Raw genomic sequence first — 19,233 nt, forward strand, 5'->3', positions numbered from 1 at the left:
TGAATTTTGCAATAATTTACTTTTTCGTAAGTTAAGCAAAAATGTGAGCGTCTAACAAAATGAACTTTAAAACTGACAGAGTAGACAGTTAATGTCACATATTTCTATTTTCTTTTCTTTCAGGAGTTATCTCTACAAAATAAATATCTACAATTTAATTAATGTATATAAGAATTTCCAGCTAGAATATTTTCACTTTGATATAAAATTTGTTTTTTATTGATTTATATGCATACTTTATGCTTTTTCGCAAGGCACAACACGTAACGCGACAATTTTGAAGGATTTTCACGTAAATACAGGAGTGCGCTTCAGCTTCTATAGAGCTGTTTGACGCAAATAAAGTGATAGTAAATAATGATTAGATGCGTTTTCTAAGAAGGACAGTGTGACACAGAGAATCGATGCATTCTTGTTGTTTACCAATATTAAACAAGGAAATGATTCACTGTGTTACATTGACCGTGTTCAGCAGACAATGCAGTTTGTGACTGTTGTAAGATTTCTTAATATAATTGATTGTTGTTCTTAGTTTCTCACTGAATCTAAATATAATTTGTTTCATTTACATTTAATCAACATTTAAATGTAAATATAAACCAATTACATAAAAGAATTTTGCAATTTGCAATTGCAAAACTGCTTTTTATGCTGAACGCAGCTTGTATGTCCTTGGAAAACGCAATAATTTGCGGTCTGTTTTACAATAAGTGTGTCGGTTTACGCTGCATCCTGATTTTATCTTTAAAATCGCACGATAAAAAAAATAAAAGTTTTTAGAAAGCTACAAACGATCTAACATTAATAATATGTATACTATTATTTAAAGTACATAATTTGTAAAGAAAATTGTAAAAGTTTTATTTTGGCATACGCGCGCAAAGTCAGTTTGTCCTCGAAGGGACTTTTACAATGACTATATACAATATTAACAAAATTATGCAATATAAGTGAATATTAATACGTACACATGCTTAAGTAATTTTTGTTGACGAAAACAAAACAGCAAATAAAGAGAGTAAGAAATATGGGAATAGAATAAAAAGAAAGAAAGACACACACACAGAGAGAGAGAGAGAGAGAGACTTTCAGATATATTAATTAGTTAATATTTATTGATATGTGCACGTTTTAACCGATAATGCAGCGAGCTTAAACAGCATAATTCCCTCAGCAAACGAAAATTAACCCAAATAAATTGCAAATTGCAATTCATTTTAATTTATCCGAATTGGCGCCCATTCACGATCAATCATTTTGCGCAAGAAATATTTGCGACACATAATTTGCACAAAATAAAACACACACTGACATGCTTTTATTGCGCAAAAATTATTTGTATACAGTTAATGGTACTCGTTTTGTATTGGTTACAGCATTATTTAAATTAATATAAATATTAAAATAAATATAACTACTGAAGTTTATGCTGCAGCTTTAATATTTGCATTGTAGTTTCAAAAGGGCTACAAAAAGAAAACGTAAATAACATTGAAAGTGGTAGGTATAAAAAATGTGCTACATTTACAAACATTTGAAAGAATTATTAATAAGCTCCTTCTGATTACCATAATTTCATGCAGATGGAGCATTCGATATTTCTTTCTTTTTTATTAATTTAATTTCTCTTTGAATTTAACTAGTATAAGAACCACAATTAGTAAAATCACTATTAGACCAATCAAATCACTAGGTAATACCTGAGATGTAATTTCTATACTCATACACTCAGAACGATTATTTAATATCGAGCATTACAGTATACTTTGCTATATTTTAAGTACCAAATTTGTGCAACACCACCATTCACTAAACAAATAATTTGCGTAACAAGCGTTTTGCGCAAAAATATCATGAAGGTTCTATAATATTTCACGCAACAGTTGCGCAAACCATCAATCAGTCCCATTTACGATCAATCATTTTATGCAACAAACAATTTTGCGCAAAATGATTGATCGTGAATGAGTCCCCTTAGAGTTCGAAAATACATTAATGTCCCTGTTATATTATTTTTGGATCCAAATAAATTAAAATACAAAATGGGCTATTTATCATGTTGAATTCGAATGTACTCATGTCTGTATTATATTATTTTTGGATTCAAATAAATTGAAATACGAAATGAGCTATCCATCATATTGAATTCTGAATACATCATATTGAATGATGTATTCATGTCCATATTATATTATTTTTGGATTCAAATGGATAAGAAAAATTAGAAGTGCCAATTCGGAAATGTTAAAATGAATTTATTTCTACCTATTTCAATTCATTTTCGTTTGTTGAACCGACTACAATTCACAACGCAATTAACATTATTCATTACTTTAACGGCATGACATATTTCTTTGTATCTTATTTATTTTATTTATTTAACTTATTTATCGTCAACATTATATGCACTCTAGATGGCTACAACATTAGCCGAAACGTTTGTCCTTCTTAAATATTGTAATTTTTTTTAAATACATATATATGTATATGTATATATGTATATATGTATATGTTTTAATTTAAAATATTATAATTTTTATGTCACATCTTTATTAATTTGCAAACCACTTCTTGCGTACCATTGTCTTTATTTTTTTAATTATTTGATTGGATTTATTTATTAAAACTTCCAATTTATTAAATTATACATAATTTTAATTGCCATTGCGACCTGGGCACACCAAGTTTTTGTTTCACTATGATCCTGTTGGCCATTTTAATCATTTTAAGTCCGTTTTAAGTGACTTAGAATTTGCGTAAAAAAATTCATGTGTTGAACTTTTACTGTACAAACATTTTGTTGGATAAAATTGGCATTAAACTGTTACTGTATATGTATATCTTTGGATACGTTAAATTTTTATTATATTAACTTGTAGGTGCGTTGAGCTTTCGCTGCATATATGTATGTACTTATCAATGCATTAAACTTTAGTTTCATACAATTTTTGAGTATTGTACTGAATGACATATTTAAACAGATAATTTTTTAATAGATTTTTATAAGATTTTTATAAGATTTTTCAAGATGTTTCTTTTCGATAATATACCTAGCTAATTGCATTGATTTTAGCTATTTTTGGACAGTTCATTTATAAATAATTATATTTGAATCGTTTATTAAGAAAATATTTTTGATTTTAAGAGAGATATAATTTTTTATACTCTTTCTCTCCGTGTATTTGATATATATTTTTTTCTATTTTAAAGAGATTTTTTTAAAGATCAGAACTATTTAAAAAGAATTATACTATTATACAATATTATTATTAAAAACACAAGCATTTTATTGAGTTTATAATATATGTAGATAAATTGATTACAATTAATTGCTTAAATAACACTGTGTTACAGCAAAATACTTTCCGAAGTGCGATCATACGTTTTCTGAAGATTTTTTCGCGTTGAACACGATGCCGTTTGAAGAATTCGCCTAGCACGTCAGGATTTTGAGTAAATTGGAATAAAAGTTTCCAAAAGTGTTTTCTTCAGGAACCGTATAGTTGCACTTCAGAGAGAGAGAGAGAAAAAAGATGTTTTTTTTGTGTAACACAGTGTAATTATCGTCTTATAAGATTACAGCAACAAGGAAAAGAAGAGAAATATATATTGTGATATAATATTAAACTATATGAATAAAAAGTTTTAATTTTGTAAGTACCTTATAAGTTTTTTAATCTTCCGGATAAACGCCTGAATCAAAGAAGTCTAGAATGCTCAATAGTGCTTTATCGGGTAAATATCTGAAATAAAAAATACTTTTGTTATAGGCAAAAAAATATTAATATACAGTATTCAATATTATTAGTATATTTACAATGGATTATTTTGCAGCTCATTGATATATTTATATTTGAAAATACATTATGTATATTAAAATTAAACTTTTATTGGCGTGATTTACGTACCTTATTAAGTTAGAAATAAACAGGTAATGAAAAGGTATACTTCTGTCTTTATAATTTCGTCTTTGCGCATCAATTATTGCCGATGCCACATATTGCGGTGAAAGTCCTCCCATTATTCGTGGAAATCTATAACAGTAAACAAAATTGAATATAATCTAATAATGCTACTAATAACCGCCATGAATATCTTATTAATTACGTAACATTAATAAATATATTTAAAAAATCCATTACAATAAAACGTAATACAATACTATTAAAATAAAGATTTATTTTCGATAGATATGATGATATTTAAAAGAAATGGATTGCGTGTGCAATATTGCAAAATATATGTTACAATAATATGTATTCTTGTAAATTTACCTAATTTTTGGCTTTTTGCACATTCCAGTATGTACTAGAGTTGGATAAACCGTAGTGAATTTAATAGATGATTTTCCGTTACTTAATGCACGTAGTTCTTCAGACATGGCTTCCATAAGTACTACAATACATACATATGTAAAAATGTTGGCAAAAACTTTATAATTATATATTACATTTTTACACTATTGACATGTATATTATTAAAATTATGTGTAATAAACATTGTATTAACATAATATATACAATTATCTTATTAATTTCTATTAAATAATTTTTATGACAATCGCACACCCTATACATAACATAAATAAACATATACATTTACACACACACACATCTTTATTTATAACATATAATTTATAACTAATTTGAGAGTGCTTTCGATCACGGCTGGATCCTGATGCCTAATAATTTCTATATGAATTTCTTAACTCCATTATTCTTTAAACTGCGCGCCGAATGAATTTTCGAATTTGTCGCAATCAACAGCCGAGGCAAGAATAGAGATATCACATTGATTTTTAATTTTTTAATAAATTAATGCTTATAAGCATCTTAAATTACTGAAAAGACTTATTGCGAAAAATATTACCTCAGTCATCAGGATTTGAATCTGGGACCTCCCGACTTTTCTATGAATAATAGAGTTAAGAAATTCATATAGAAATTATTAGACACCAAGATCCAGTTGTGACTGTTGAAGACGCTCTCAAATTTAGTTGTGTATTCACAACGGTGTAGTTCAAATTATAATTATTATATAATTTATATATTGTTAATATTATGTTAATATTATCATTTCATATCATTATATAATCATAATCATAATAAGTATAATCATTGAATATGGGGTAAAGCACCTTTAGTTGCGGATTTTGTAGGACAGTATACGGTTCCGCAATGAGCACCAATAAATGCTGTTACTGATGAGAGCGCCACAATATGACCGTAATTATTTTTGATCATACTTGGTAAGAATGCTTTTAATGTCTAAAAATAATTTCCCCTTTTAAATTGCGACTTGCCGAAAGCTTTTATTAATTAAAACTCATTCAAATCGTACAGTATTACATCACCCAAAAAAATTTTAATATTAATGGAATCCGCTACACTTTATTGAAAGAGGAATACTCTTTCTTTCGAAAAGTTTTCGCTTAGAATATAGAATTAGAGGACATTTCACTTTATAACTAGAATTTTTTTGGGTGATATATCGATGATAAATAAATATATTAGTATTTGTTAAAAAAAAATAGTAACAATTACGTTAATGATTATTTCTAATATCTCGTAGTGTCTCATCTGCCTCAGAGAAAAGAATATTAATACTTGCCCAGTACTGCGCTGTCACATTAACGTCTATGACTCGTGCAATTTCATCTAGGCTATGATTTTGGAATGATTTAACAAACGCTATACCGGCATTGTTAACCAAGATAGTAACGTCACCCACTTCTTTTTTTACTTTCTCGGCTACTCTAAAGACTTCCTCCCTATTCGCTACATCACATCTATAAAACGTGATCAAATTTTAATCAGTATTGATAATGGATGTTTGCAAGTATTCGTTATACATGTATAAAAGGGATCATTTACGATCAATCATTTTATGCAAAAAATATTCACGCAACATAATTTGCCCAAAGTAAAATTCCACACACGCTGACATTTTATTGCGCAAAATTTATTTGTGTACAACTAATTGTTAATAGTGCCCATTTTATACTGGTACAGTATTATTTGAATTAATATAAATACTCCCTAAAATAAATATAACTACTAAAGTTTATGCAGCTTTAATATTTGCATTGTAGTTCCAAAAGGACTACAGAAAGAAAACGTAAACAATATTGCAGGGTAAAAAAGTGGTACAAAAAACGTGCTACATTTACAAAAAGAAAGAAATGTTAAATGCTCCATTTACATGATTAAAAAATTATGGTAATCAGGAGCGTTTTTTGTTAATTAAATTTTTTTAATTTAGCTAGTATAAGAACCACAATTAGGAAGTCACTAGGCCAATGGTAACGTCTGAGGTATAATTTCTATACTCATACACTCAAAACAATTATGTAAGGAGCATTACTATCAATCAATCCTATTTACGATCAATTATTTTGCGCAAAATGATTGATCATGGATGGGCCGCTTGAATTCTGTTCGAGTCGTCTTTTTATTTCATCGAATCTTGCAAAAAGTAATATATCAACTTACTTATACGCATATACAGATTGTCTTCCTATTTTTTTAATATCGTTCATTGTTTCATTATTGGTTTTTTCATTAATGTCCCAACATACGACTGTTGCTCCTAACGAAGCATAGCCAATCGCTAACTCCTTTCCGATACCATGACCTGCACCTGTTATCTATAATAATATTTATTACATATTTATAATATAAATAAAACATATAATTTAAATTGTTATAAATAACAGTTTACAATTTTTTTTAAATTAAAATAACATGAGTTGTTATATTCATTATAATGTTTAGCTCGTATTTGAATAACAACAGTATAAGATAAATCGGCCAAGGACGAGCGAAGGTAAAAGTGACATAAAATCACTAAAAAAACTCAAATTAATAAATAAATAGTTTAATATCGTGTAGTTAAGATCAATACGTTTCGACTCACAGAATCTTTTTTTCAGTTGAAGATATTAAAGGTCAATAAGTAAAATGCAGATAAAGATTTTAACTACACGACATTAAACTATTTATTTATTTATTTGAGTTTTTTTAGTAATTTTATGTTACTTTTACCTTCGCTCGTTCTTGGCCAATTTATCTTATACTTTAGCTGTTATATTCTTTTAATAAACAATACCATGGTAGAAATACAAGAGTATGCTCTCGCGCATGTTGATGCCGAGCGGCCAATCAAATTGTCACCAAGAATACGTCATCGTTACGTGGTAAATTTGAATGTATTATTTCAAGCATGCTCAGTTATGTTCTAAAATTCACTGCCAGTATTGAAAATCCACAGAACATTGAAAATTTATAGCTTACGTTACGTGCATTATAGATTTTTAACACTGAAAGTGAATTTTGATACACAACCTTTGAGTATATATAGTACATGGAGGTGGAATGCCTTAATTTGTTCTCTGTAAGCCGCAAGTGTGTGACCTGTGTGTCCAAGGCTGCGTTCCGTTTGACGCTTACAGCTGCTTACAGCGCTCACAAAATCATTTCATCCTTGTTTATCAAATGGTGAACAAAGATAAATGATGCTTATAAGCGCTGTAAGCGCCAAAAGGAACGCAGCCCAAGAGAGGCAAGAAGTGCAAGAGAAGTGCAAGAGAGATTTTTACTACTTCATAATCTATACTTTCCTCAACGTTTCAAATTTTTCTGTCTATCTGATTTTATCTATTTTTCTATAAATAAAAACAAGTGTTCTTTTAAATTATATTGCACAAGCAATTAAAATATTTAGTAAAAGACTTGTATTTTAGTCTCTGAGTGTAATTCTCTACTTAATACATTAATTTTTACATTTTATGTATAATATTTTAATATTACTTAATAATTTAGAGTAATCTAGGACATAAAGATAAAATATAATTTTGATGAAATAAAGTAATTGTTAGATCTTACGTGTCTGTGAAATTAAAGATGTCTTTAGGCGTTTTTTAGACGTCTTCAAGACGTTTTATGTCTCGATTTTGGACTTTGCATTGCTGAGTTAATTATATATACAGATAATAAGATTTTAATATGTTCTTATATTCGATATTGATAAGAGGGCCGACAGTTAAAATTCCTCATAATCATAATACGTTATTATTATACGTTGCGTCACTAAATGTATGATCTTCGCTAACTTCAAATGTTTATAATTAAAAAACTACTACAATCAACATTTTACAATTAGGATTTTTATTTCAAAATAATTTAAAAAACCCATCTTTAAACGTTATTACGTTCTTGATGAGAACCTTGGTATAATATATGTATATGTATGTATATATGTATAGTATATGATTGTATTATACTGTATAATAATAATAAAATATAACGTACTTATGTTTTTAAAGAACATATCTGTATAATTATACAATAATTTTCAATAATCTTAAATTTTTATAATAAAAATAATTTATCTTATTGTATATTTTTTTTATATAACTGTACATATATCTTGTAGAGAATTTTGTAGAAGAATTTTGTACGCACCAAAACAATTTCACCAGCTACATTCTTTTTCTTCAGTGGAACGATCAAATGGTACATACTTTCGAAAATATAATATATTACTTTCAAAAGAAGAACCAATATCTCCATTAGAAGGTACAAAATATGTGTATTTTTCATGGTTTCCTGAAAAATTCATAATTTCTTTATAAGAACATCTAGCAAAGCCGGAATTAAACATTTAACAACTAACAATAAACGCTCGATAAAAATAGAGAATATCTTATAAAAACAATAGTAAAATATTAGATGCAATAGACAAAATTTTCATGCATTTGCACACGTTTGCGACACGGTTTCTCGCATACAGCGAACCACTGACTGGACATATTCATACAAGCACACGAAAATTTTCTGTTGTGTCCGATATTTTCGCTATTAAAGCATTGTATAGCATTTTTGTAAGATATTTCATATTTTTAACGTCAAAACATAACGTAGCACGCCATCATACATACATATTTATAGCGTAGCGACTTGTTTCATAAATGATTGTCACATGTTTTTCTGACTTAAAGTCAATTTTGTTTTTATACGTTCCCATCATATAATGTAATTTTAAATACATTGAATTTCTTGTTTCAAAAATTATAAGAAATAATGTCTATTTTATTTATCGCACGCTAGGCAATCAAATTACCTCCACTACACCGTACACTAGGCGACTGCGGTCCGCGATGGGCGATCGTATCTCGCCGCGCGTTCACATTCGGCGATATTTATAAACTAATATTTCAATAACTATTGCGAAGATCGCAAAATTATGGACTTTTCGATTTAGTTTAGCTCTCTGTCCATGAGTGCTTTACCATTTACTACCCTGTATATTGTATGCAATAAAATTAAAGCAAAGAAAGCTAACATTAAAATATAATAAAGATTTTTCTCAACATCTTTTTTTTACATTTTAAAACTTTTTATAGTGTTTCATGAAATTTCAGAGAAAAAGAGAATTTTTTTTACAAAGCTTTCGCTATTTCTTTAAAAAAAGCTATAAAAATGCTTTATTCACAATTAATGTTATCATTTATAATTATATATCAAAATAAATATTTAATGTATGAAAGTATGTAAAAAGTGTAAATTTACAAATAATTATATAAATGACAATATTAATTGTGAATAAAGGTTTTTTATAGTTTTTTTTTAAGAAATAGCAAAAGCTTTGTAAAAAACATAGATTTAAATTTATAATTTTTTACTGTAGTTGATCTAATTTACAAATTAAAAATATTACCATTAGGTAATATCCATTACCAATATCCAGTTGCGGTCAACTTTGGTAATTTCTTCTTATTTATTTGTTATACATATATACACAGCAGCCTTATTTAAATTATTGTTACATACGTCTTTCAATGCGTTTCTCCTTATAAAAGTGGTTATTGCGATAAATATTATTGCAGCCTCAGTAGTAATAATTGAATAGTAATTAATGTGTTTGTCCCAGATAGAATTAAGTGGTAATATTTTATGCAATAAGTTTCCTACAGCGTTTAAGATGCTTGTAGCATTATCATAGAATTAACGATCAATTTAATTTTTAATAATATTTCAGCTTTATAATTGCGTTCTTAAAAGCCGACAATAAGCACGCGCAATTTACTATAATAGAAGCCTCCTCTTTGGTGAGTTTTCACTTATTTGCTTTATAATTTTTAATTATTACCAAAAACCGAGTCCATTTATAATGAACGATATTTGTTATAAAGTATGAAAAAAATAAAATTAATGTTACTTACTCGATCGCCGTCCATAACGTTTGCTTCCATAACTTCTGGGTACGTTTTCTCTCTATTGTTGTATGTTAAACTGCATTCAATCCGTTTTAATGAAGAACTAACTAAGTGTGTTTAACATATAGACTTTATCCTTTTACTTATATCCCCTAAGAGATTTTATCAAGCGCATGCGTGAGATTGAAGAACTGGTCTTAATAACCTTGATGTCTCAAACTGGCTGCACTAGTTCAGAGTTTATCTTTCTTTTTGCAATTTTCTCGTATGATATTATACGAATATTGATATTGATGATATTATTATACGAAAAGAATGTTTTATTTCTTAATGATCCAATAACATATAAATTTTTTTATTATTTTATAAAATAATTTTCTTGTTTTTCTTTTATACATTTAAACATAATTCAATTTTTATAGTCAAATTATATATTGGCTCATATTTTAGAAATGAAATAAAAATTAGAGGAAATAAAAATCAATAAAACGAGCAAACTATCCTAAAAAAGAACTAATGCAGTGATAACACTACTGAAATGTAGTAGTGGTATTGCTGGTATAGCAGTGACTGCATTAGTAGTTCTTTTTTACGAGGGAGAGATGTATTTTCTTGAATCTATTAAATATTTCTTTCATTTATAAAAAGTATATTCAAAGAACTATATTTATTTTATGTTAACAAATATTTTTCTCACGTACTAACTGGGCAAAATGTGTAAATGGATTCTAATAAAACAAAGCTAATAATCTACATATAAATTATGTATTAAAATTAAATGTCCATTTCTATTTTAGTTGATGATGATTGTCTTTCAAAAAGAGATTTTGTACTATTTATTTCCTAAGTTTTTACATGCATGTTTTGTATTACATACAGGATCTTAGTGTCAAAACTACAGCGGTTTTAGCAATTGAAAATGCTTTATAATAAATGCTTATCCGATTTCGAACGATTTCGGAACTATGGACTATTAAAGTTGTTTTTGTAAGGGAATATGAATTGAAGCAAATGTTGTTGATTTGCCAACTTTTTGGAATTGCCAAAAAGACGTTGAAGAGGACCTCGTTGGAATGGAACCTCATACCTCTAGATTGGTCGCCGACTCATCAAGAACCGAATTGAACTATCAAAGATTATCAAAAGAAGAGGTCAGGCTTTAGATAATGATTTTAAATCTTGAACACCATAACTCACACCAATAAAGAAACGTTACTTGCTCTCCGACTAAGATTAATTATAATTAATTATAATTTGAAATTTTGTGATTAAAGAAGATTTAGTAAAATCAAAACGTTCCGCCTTAGTTTGTATCGAATAAAATTATATAATTATATTACAACATCTTTGTTTGCTCATTTGTTCTTATTTTCTCTTGAATAAGTTCAGTCACATTAACATTGCTATACGCTACTTAAAATTCTATTAAAAATTCTATAAAAATTCTTCTAGTTTTTGTATAAAACATTTTAAAGAAAAATGTTTCGTACAAAAACTAGAAGAATTTTTATAGAATTTTTTATAGAATTTTAAGTAGCGTATAGCAATGTTAAGTAGCTATACGCTACTTAAAATTCTATAAAAAATTCTATAAAAATTCTTCTAGTTTTTGTACGAAACATTTTTCTTTAAAATGTTTCGTTTCTGAAATATTCGATTGTGTTCGGACTGTTAGTCTGTATATGTTTTTATGTTTATATTTTATTATTACTTACAAAATAGAAACGCGTTTTATATACTTTTATATATTTTTTTAGCAATTGCTTAAGTTTAATAAAAAATGTGAGCATTATTATTATAAAAATAAAAACAAAATAGATTTATTTTTATATCATTTATATCATTTTATATCAGCTCTATTCTTTTCAGCTAAACTTTTTACACGATTCTTTTCTCTCTTTTTTTCTTTTATACGGAGAGAAAAACAGGAAACATGAAGTCAAGTGCAAAAAATTCATCTAAAAAGAATAAGCCTCATGATATTATAATTAGATGACGGTAAGCATCAGCACTTATTAAATTGGTTATCAATTCAATAATATAACATTATTCTGTTTCAAGCAAGAGCTCCGTTAAAACTAAAAGTAACAGTGCGCAGTTTGTGGAAATATGTATGTAAAATTCACACAGTAATTAAATTTAACAAGCCTCAAGATCCTGCTATATGACCGATCAGTCTTTTCTCAATTTAATTGTGTTAAAACACAAATACGATCGGATATATACATATTGCATTATATATGCGTGCGTCAGCGCGTTTCCACACATTTGTGTGTGTGTGTGTGTGTGTGTGTGTGTGTAAACATGTGTATAAGCACACAATTTTAATTTTATTAAAATTTAATGTAAATGATATTAAAGCTTATATATAAATAAAATTTAATTAGAAATAATATAAAAGAGCTAATAATCTACATTGAGTGTTTTTTTGCAAATTTATTCTACTGTATTGAACAATAATGTAATTATATTTTGCAATTTAATATTTTATTTAGAGATGTTTTTTCCAATATGTTTGATGAATTCTCTAAGATGGTTTTTTTTCTTTATTAAATTGAGTCATAACTCAATTTATTAATAATCCAGAAGCATTCTCTCCATTCATGATTTCTTCTCTCCTAAGTTAGAAATGCTATCTTTTTCTCTATCTCCACCATACAATCTCCATAATACAATCCATATTTCTACCTTCTCATTATCCATAATTTATTTATCACATTACTTCCTCAAAACGATAAGTAAAAATACCAGGATATATATATATATATTTACATATATGTCCAAGTGTAATTTAAAGTTAACAATCATTGGCATGATTTGACATTTTTGGATTTAATTTAAGTTTCTGACATGTAAATTCTTATTTTAAGTTTATTTTAAGTTTATATCAGTTATACATATAATTAATTGAAAATTTTTGACCATTTTAATTCAGTATTTTAATAAACTATTCAAAAATATGAACTTTACATGACAATTTCTTAATTTTAGAAATATGACTCATTACACATTTTATTTAATTTTATTGATTTGACTCCTTTCGGGTATGACTACTTAACTTATGATTGACTCTCTCTTTTACATATAATCCTACAAACTCACAAATTATTGTAAAATTTAATCCCAAAATCTCATGTGAGATAAAACGATAGAAATCAGAGCATACTACTATAGCGGTTTGACTAACACAAAGAAACAACGAAAAAAAATCGATTACGTACGAATATGCACTATTTAATTTGGATATTTTATATAATTAAAGATGATCACCATAAAACCAAAAGATTTTATAGTTGTAATTTTAAATTTAATTTAGATTTGCACTTTATATTCGCATCATAATGATAAGCATGTTATATTATTGATTAGTCCATTACATTACATTACATTATATTAGAAAAAATTTTCAAAAAAATACCAAGCGTGACTTCTTAACTCCTTTATATTATATAGTTGCATTTAACTTTATTATTTATCTTTTAATTAATTAACTAATTACTACCCAATCTTTGCTTGTTGGCAGTTTTAATCCTGCATTTTTTGCAGTTCCTAGTTTTAAGATATTAATGTGTAAAAATTAATTTATTTAACAAAAACTCAACAAACAACACAAATGTGTTCATAAATTCGAATCTCGATGTAACATTTATATTATACATACATGGTCTGTCCCAAAAGTAATGAGACTATTTTTGACATCAGAATTGTCGGAGGGTGGATCCATTGGGGCCTTTGATGCAGGATATCAGGTATAATTCCGACTCTTTCCAGTTGCCACCGAATCTTCCTAGCAGTTGAGTACCGTCACCAAAAGTGTGTTGTAATTTTTGTGTCTTGTCACGGTCGAAAATTCAGCAATCTCGAGCAGCGATCAAATTCTGCGTGAAACTGAGAAAATCTAGTTCCGAAACGTTGGAGATATTGAGAACAGCTTATAGGGTGCTGCTTTGTCTTCAGAATTTGATCGCTACTCCAAATACAGCGTAGTCTGTGCTGAATTTCCGTGACAAGACACAAAAATTACAACGCGTTTTGCTGACGGTATCGACTGCTAGCTAGGCTCGGAGGCAACTAAGGGTCAGATTTTATACTTAATATCCTGCAAAAGCCCTGTCCAATGGATCCACTCCTTGACAATTCTAATTAGACCCCCAAAAATAGTCTCATTACTTTTGGGACAAACCATGTACAATCAATACTCTTGTTATATTAAAATTACAACTTTCGTCAAATGAATTTCTTTACATGAGCATTGCGCATGCATCTAACTAATATCCACAATCCTCTAACTTCTTTTTCGCCTCTTTTTATGTGCTCTAAATTAAATTAATATAGGATACCAATTGTTTTCTCACATACTTATTTTATAAACAAATTGCGTGAAATGCGTATCGTATATGTTATTTATATAATTTTAAGTAATTATACATGTATAAAGATTATATTATTAAACGACCATTATGCACATCTTATGCTATTACCGCATAATCAAATAATAACGCAAATATCAATAATATATTAAATAACAATATCTGACATATAATATGTATATAACAACAGCGCGGTTTTATCGCTATAAATACATTGTGCCAATCTTGTTAATCATTTAAGCAGAACAAAACATTATTGTTCGCACAACTGATTTCCATACATATAATAATTGTGCCGATGCCATTAGAAACAATGTGGCGTTTACATACAATGACTTTTTTTAGTATAGTACAAAAGATTTATTTGCTATTTACGTCATATCATACTTATCGCATTAATATAAAACACTTACGCTTGCGCGTTTACACACATGCACTGGTTCTTGGCGACGATAGATTAGGATTAATTAATAGATAATTATTTTTATATTTAGAGTAGCCGAATGCAACCTCCGAAGTTTTCGAGAAATATGCATTATTTTTAACTTATAATTAAGTCGGCGAATCTGGTGTTTATTTACGTCTTAATAACAGCATAAATAATAATAGCATACGCGCTGGACAATCATATAAAAAAATTGTATTCACATATTTATTTTGGATTAATCAGAGATGTTTTTTGCAGAGTTGTTAACTGTCTGCCTCAACACCGGTGTCGCAAAAGTCGATTAAGGAATGTATTGCATTGTCGGGAAAAAGTCTGAAATTTAAAATGTTTATTAGCTATTACTTGTGTTTTTCTATATTTATCTAATATTTTCAGAAAACTGACTGAGAGCAATAAACATACGGAGAAATTTTTCTTTACAAGAAAACAAATTATTATACCGATCATGTATTAATAGACATATTTCTATTAAATAATTTATTTACTACTGTTTATTGTATATTTATTATTACATTTATCATACTAGTTAAAAATAGGTAACGATTGCATATCTATTTTTTATATTAGTTGTTTGTAGTTGTGGTTTTGTTAATATTATTCATCTGTTTACATTAAAATATCGAAATAATTTTTATGCATATTTTCTTTGAAGTTAATGTTTTTATACAATATAATAATGTTTTTATAAATTCTACTTTGTGTAATATATTGTGATTTACCTTGTTATGTTGTTGACTGACAACCAGGCTGAAGGCACACTTCTCTCGCGGTAGTTGCGCCTCTGTGCCTTAATTATTTCTGAGACTGCGTATCCCGGTTTAACCAACGGCATGGCATCCGGGAACCTGTTGAAATTAGAATATTTATTGCCAAATAATGTTAAGAAATCAACGGTATTTCGTAATGTTATTTAAATTATTTAAAAAATTGTGTCTAATGTAAGGTCCGAGGTAATTAACTGCGGAATAAAATTCTATTCTGCTGTGTAACTCTAATAGCTCACCTCGCATCCAAAAATCTAGTCTGCATGTAAAAAAGCATAATTAATTAATAACGTGTAATTATTTACGTAATTATCTACGTGCATCTGTTATTGCGATATATAAACACGTCCATCAACGTATCCGAGAATGAGTGAATTTGATTGCGAATTTGAATTAATGTTTTTACATAATAATAGTATATATTTTACACTCCATTACATAACAAAATATTATGCATGTAGCGTAAACGTTGCGTTTACGTGAACTGCAGGTCAAAAGTTTGAAAACACTTTTTAAAAGATAGGATATTTTTCATAGAAATTTTTGTTTTACTTTTTAAAAGTTAATATTTTTGGGATTACTTACTCAAACATCCATAATAATGCATTTTTTTTTAAATAATGCTTTAGATCCAATAATTATTGAATAAAGTAAAAAAAACAGTTTATCTGCGTTTGTTATATAGTTGTGCGTAGTATAGTGTATAGTTTTTTATACAGTTTATCTGTGTTTTTATCAGTGTTTCGAAACTCTTTGCCTGGAGCGTATAGTTTCACCGTTTGTGCTTACCTTACTTTCGGCTTCTTGCAAAGTCCAGTGTCTACCATGTACGGATAAATGGTAGTGAATTTGACTAGAGATTTTCCTTTGCTGGCTGTCCGTAGTTCCTCGCTGATCGATTCCATAAGCCCTACAATATTCGCGCCAACAAAGTTAAGAATGCGGCGCTTGGTTGCTCGCGCGTAAAAACGCAACGTTGAAATACGAGATGGCTTACCTCTAACTGCAAATTTCGAAGCGCAGTAGGGAACTAAATTTGGAAGGCCACCGATTCCAGCTAACGACGAGAGCGCAACTACGTGGCCATGATTCTTTTCGATCATGCTTGGTAGAAATGCTTGCAGCATCTAAAAGCAGTAGAAACAATGGATCTTGAATGTAAAGGATGTAGACAGTGAATAACGATTTGTAATTAAAAAAAAAAAGGGGTATTGCATTGTGTTTGCAAACAACAGTATCAAGTTATTTTATCAAGATATAAAAATCTAATTTTTATACTATTTTTCACTCGGTTACATACGCCAATCAATTTATGTCAGCCCTTTAACTTACCCAGAAGTGGGCCAGCACGTTTATGTCAAAGATCCGTCTAATTTCGTCAACCGTATGATCGAGGAATGCGTGGCAGGGCATTATACCAGCATTGTTAACCAAAATAGTGACGTCACCGACTTCCCTCTTGACCCTTTCGGCTACGCTGAAGACGTTCTCTCTCTTCGACACGTCGCATCTGCGGAACGAAATAAAAAACATTTCTGAAATTCCCTCGAATTACCTTCCAACTCGGTTGTCGCAACTACCGTGTTTCTCGCAGTTTTGCATTTTGCAAGAGAATAAACGACATAAACGTACTGATACGCGTATGCTGCGGCTGTTCCAGTTTTCTTTATCTCATTCACCGTCTCTTCGTTTGTTTCTTGGTTCACATCCCAGCAAACCACCGTTGCGCCCAGCGATGCATAGCGAAGGGCTAACTCTTTTCCAATACCATGGCCAGTGCCTGTTATCTGTAAAAACGTAGATAATAAATTATAGAGTGTAAAATTACATAGTTTTAGCATCCCTCTTTCGCTAATTTGTCAAAATGTTCCTTCGAGATTTCTAATACTCTTTCTCACTATTAAATCTAATTTATTTCATCAATTTAATATACAAATAAATGTTAATTACTTTCATGTTATTTACTTTACTGTTATTTACTTTCTATATTTATAAATTTCTTAAAATTGTCTTGTGGAACTTGATCACACAAAAACTATGCACAAATTAATTCAAATTATGGAAAAATATTCACGTGCACATTACATAGATAAAAAATTGAAAATAATTATATGCTGTTAACGAGTTATTTACGTCATGGAAAAAAATGTCATTCTTTTTTATATTTCTATGAAATTATAGTTTGCAACAACTGTAATTGTTTGTCCAATGTTCAATCGGTTTTATAAATTCATTAATCATTGGTCATTTGCTTAACAATGTAATCTTTACATTACAATGATTTGGATCTGTGTTCTATAAAAAAAAATTAGTTGTAAATCAAAATAAATTTTCTCATGTACATATAAGCAAAAATATTATAATTTATCTAGAAAATATTTAGTCTTAAATTAATTGGAATATTTATATCAATATAAATTTAATCAAATCAAGACTAAAATTTGAAGAAGATTATAATACTTTTGTTTATGTATAAGAATATCTATTTTGATCTAAAATTAATTTTTTATGTGTAATTAGTTTCTGAATTAACTACTATGTTGAATATAAAATCATTGTGATTTCTAGCAAATAGAAAAGATAATACAATAATAATTGTTCAATATATCATTGACGTATTTCTTTTCTGTTAACATGAGAACTTCATCTCAAACGTTAGATTTAATCAAATACATTCTACGCAGTATTACGTATAAATAACAAAGTATGCAGCATTATAGTTAGTGAAGAATAAATTAACATATACATACCAGAACGATCTCACCGGCCACGCTTTTTTCTTCTGCGGGAACAAAAAATTTGTACACGCTCTCGCAAATGTAATATAGAAGCTTCAAAATAAGTAGCAAAACGTCCGCAAGGATCAATGCGCCATTGTATGCTTTTACCATGGTTGCTTGATTTTCTGCCCTGCGAAAAAAAAATTTCTCGTTTAATTGCAAAGAAATAAAATGATAAAACTCACATTCGTTCATTTATTCATTCTGACAAATTTTTTTCCTAGCAGAAAATATGTAACTTCTAAAATATGTAGTAAAAATATGTAAATAAATCACGATTTATAACACATAGCTTAAACTCGATACTATTTTTAATATACATTCTCTCCATATTTGTCGTTTGAATATTATATAATGGACTTCAACGTAGTTTACGTCATAACGATTATTATTGTACATTATCATCTTTGAATACATTGCAGAGCAGTTAAAAATAGAGGATTATAATTATTAATTTATATTATTATTCCGATGTTTCTTTCTTGAAAAAATTAATAAAGTATATTAATATATTGGCTAGTAATTTTCTTAATAATATTTAGAATAATTTAATATGTATATTTATATGTATATAATATTTTAAAATTATTTCAAATATTGTATATATATATATATATATATATATATATACATATACATATATATACACATTGAG

The 19,233-nt window shown here is 28.2% G+C and overlaps 2 protein-coding genes across 4 annotated transcripts in view; both read right to left on the reverse strand.

Moving 5' to 3' along the window:
• Window positions 1–3,261: 3,261 nt before the first annotated feature.
• On the reverse strand, window positions 3,262–10,357 carry LOC105452856 (short-chain dehydrogenase/reductase family 16C member 6-like). Its single transcript, XM_011694360.1, has 8 exons — window positions 10,223–10,357; window positions 8,463–8,606; window positions 6,492–6,646; window positions 5,611–5,788; window positions 5,138–5,267; window positions 4,275–4,395; window positions 3,909–4,034; window positions 3,262–3,743 (listed from the first exon to the last, which is right to left on the reverse strand). Exons 1-8 carry the CDS (start codon window positions 10,250–10,252, stop codon window positions 3,674–3,676), a joined length of 954 nt encoding a protein of 317 aa, XP_011692662.1. The 5' UTR covers window positions 10,253–10,357; the 3' UTR covers window positions 3,262–3,673.
• Window positions 10,358–13,779: 3,422 nt separating this feature from the next.
• The window catches only part of LOC105452860 (short-chain dehydrogenase/reductase family 16C member 6-like), a 15,676-nt gene continuing 10,222 nt past the window's right edge, over window positions 13,780–19,233 (reverse strand). For all 3 annotated transcript variants that reach the window (XM_011694370.1, XM_011694369.1, XM_011694368.1), the window contains 7 exons: window positions 18,549–18,708; window positions 17,431–17,585; window positions 17,131–17,308; window positions 16,796–16,925; window positions 16,588–16,708; window positions 15,754–15,879; window positions 13,780–15,346 (listed from right to left, as the gene is read on the reverse strand). In XM_011694370.1, coding sequence (XP_011692672.1) covers window positions 15,277–15,346; window positions 15,754–15,879; window positions 16,588–16,708; window positions 16,796–16,925; window positions 17,131–17,308; window positions 17,431–17,585; window positions 18,549–18,708 — 940 coding nt within the window. In that variant the 3' untranslated portion in view covers window positions 13,780–15,276. The remainder of the gene's footprint in view (window positions 15,347–15,753; window positions 15,880–16,587; window positions 16,709–16,795; window positions 16,926–17,130; window positions 17,309–17,430; window positions 17,586–18,548; window positions 18,709–19,233) is intronic.

Source organism: Wasmannia auropunctata, unplaced genomic scaffold (assembly GCF_000956235.1).
Source record: "Wasmannia auropunctata unplaced genomic scaffold, wasmannia.A_1.0 LD336026.1, whole genome shotgun sequence".
Taxonomy (NCBI): domain Eukaryota; kingdom Metazoa; phylum Arthropoda; class Insecta; order Hymenoptera; family Formicidae; genus Wasmannia; species Wasmannia auropunctata.

Coding starts and splice junctions, on each gene's coding strand:
- LOC105452856 (XM_011694360.1), bottom strand. CDS start 10,252: ATGGAAGCAAACGTTATGGACGGCGATCGA. Junction 8,607..10,222: donor ACGTTATGGACGGCGATCGA/GTAAGTAACATT, acceptor TGAATTTTTCAG/GAAACCATGAAAAATACACA. Junction 5,268..5,610: donor ATGTGACAGCGCAGTACTGG/GCAAGTATTAAT, acceptor AATTATTTTTAG/ACATTAAAAGCATTCTTACC.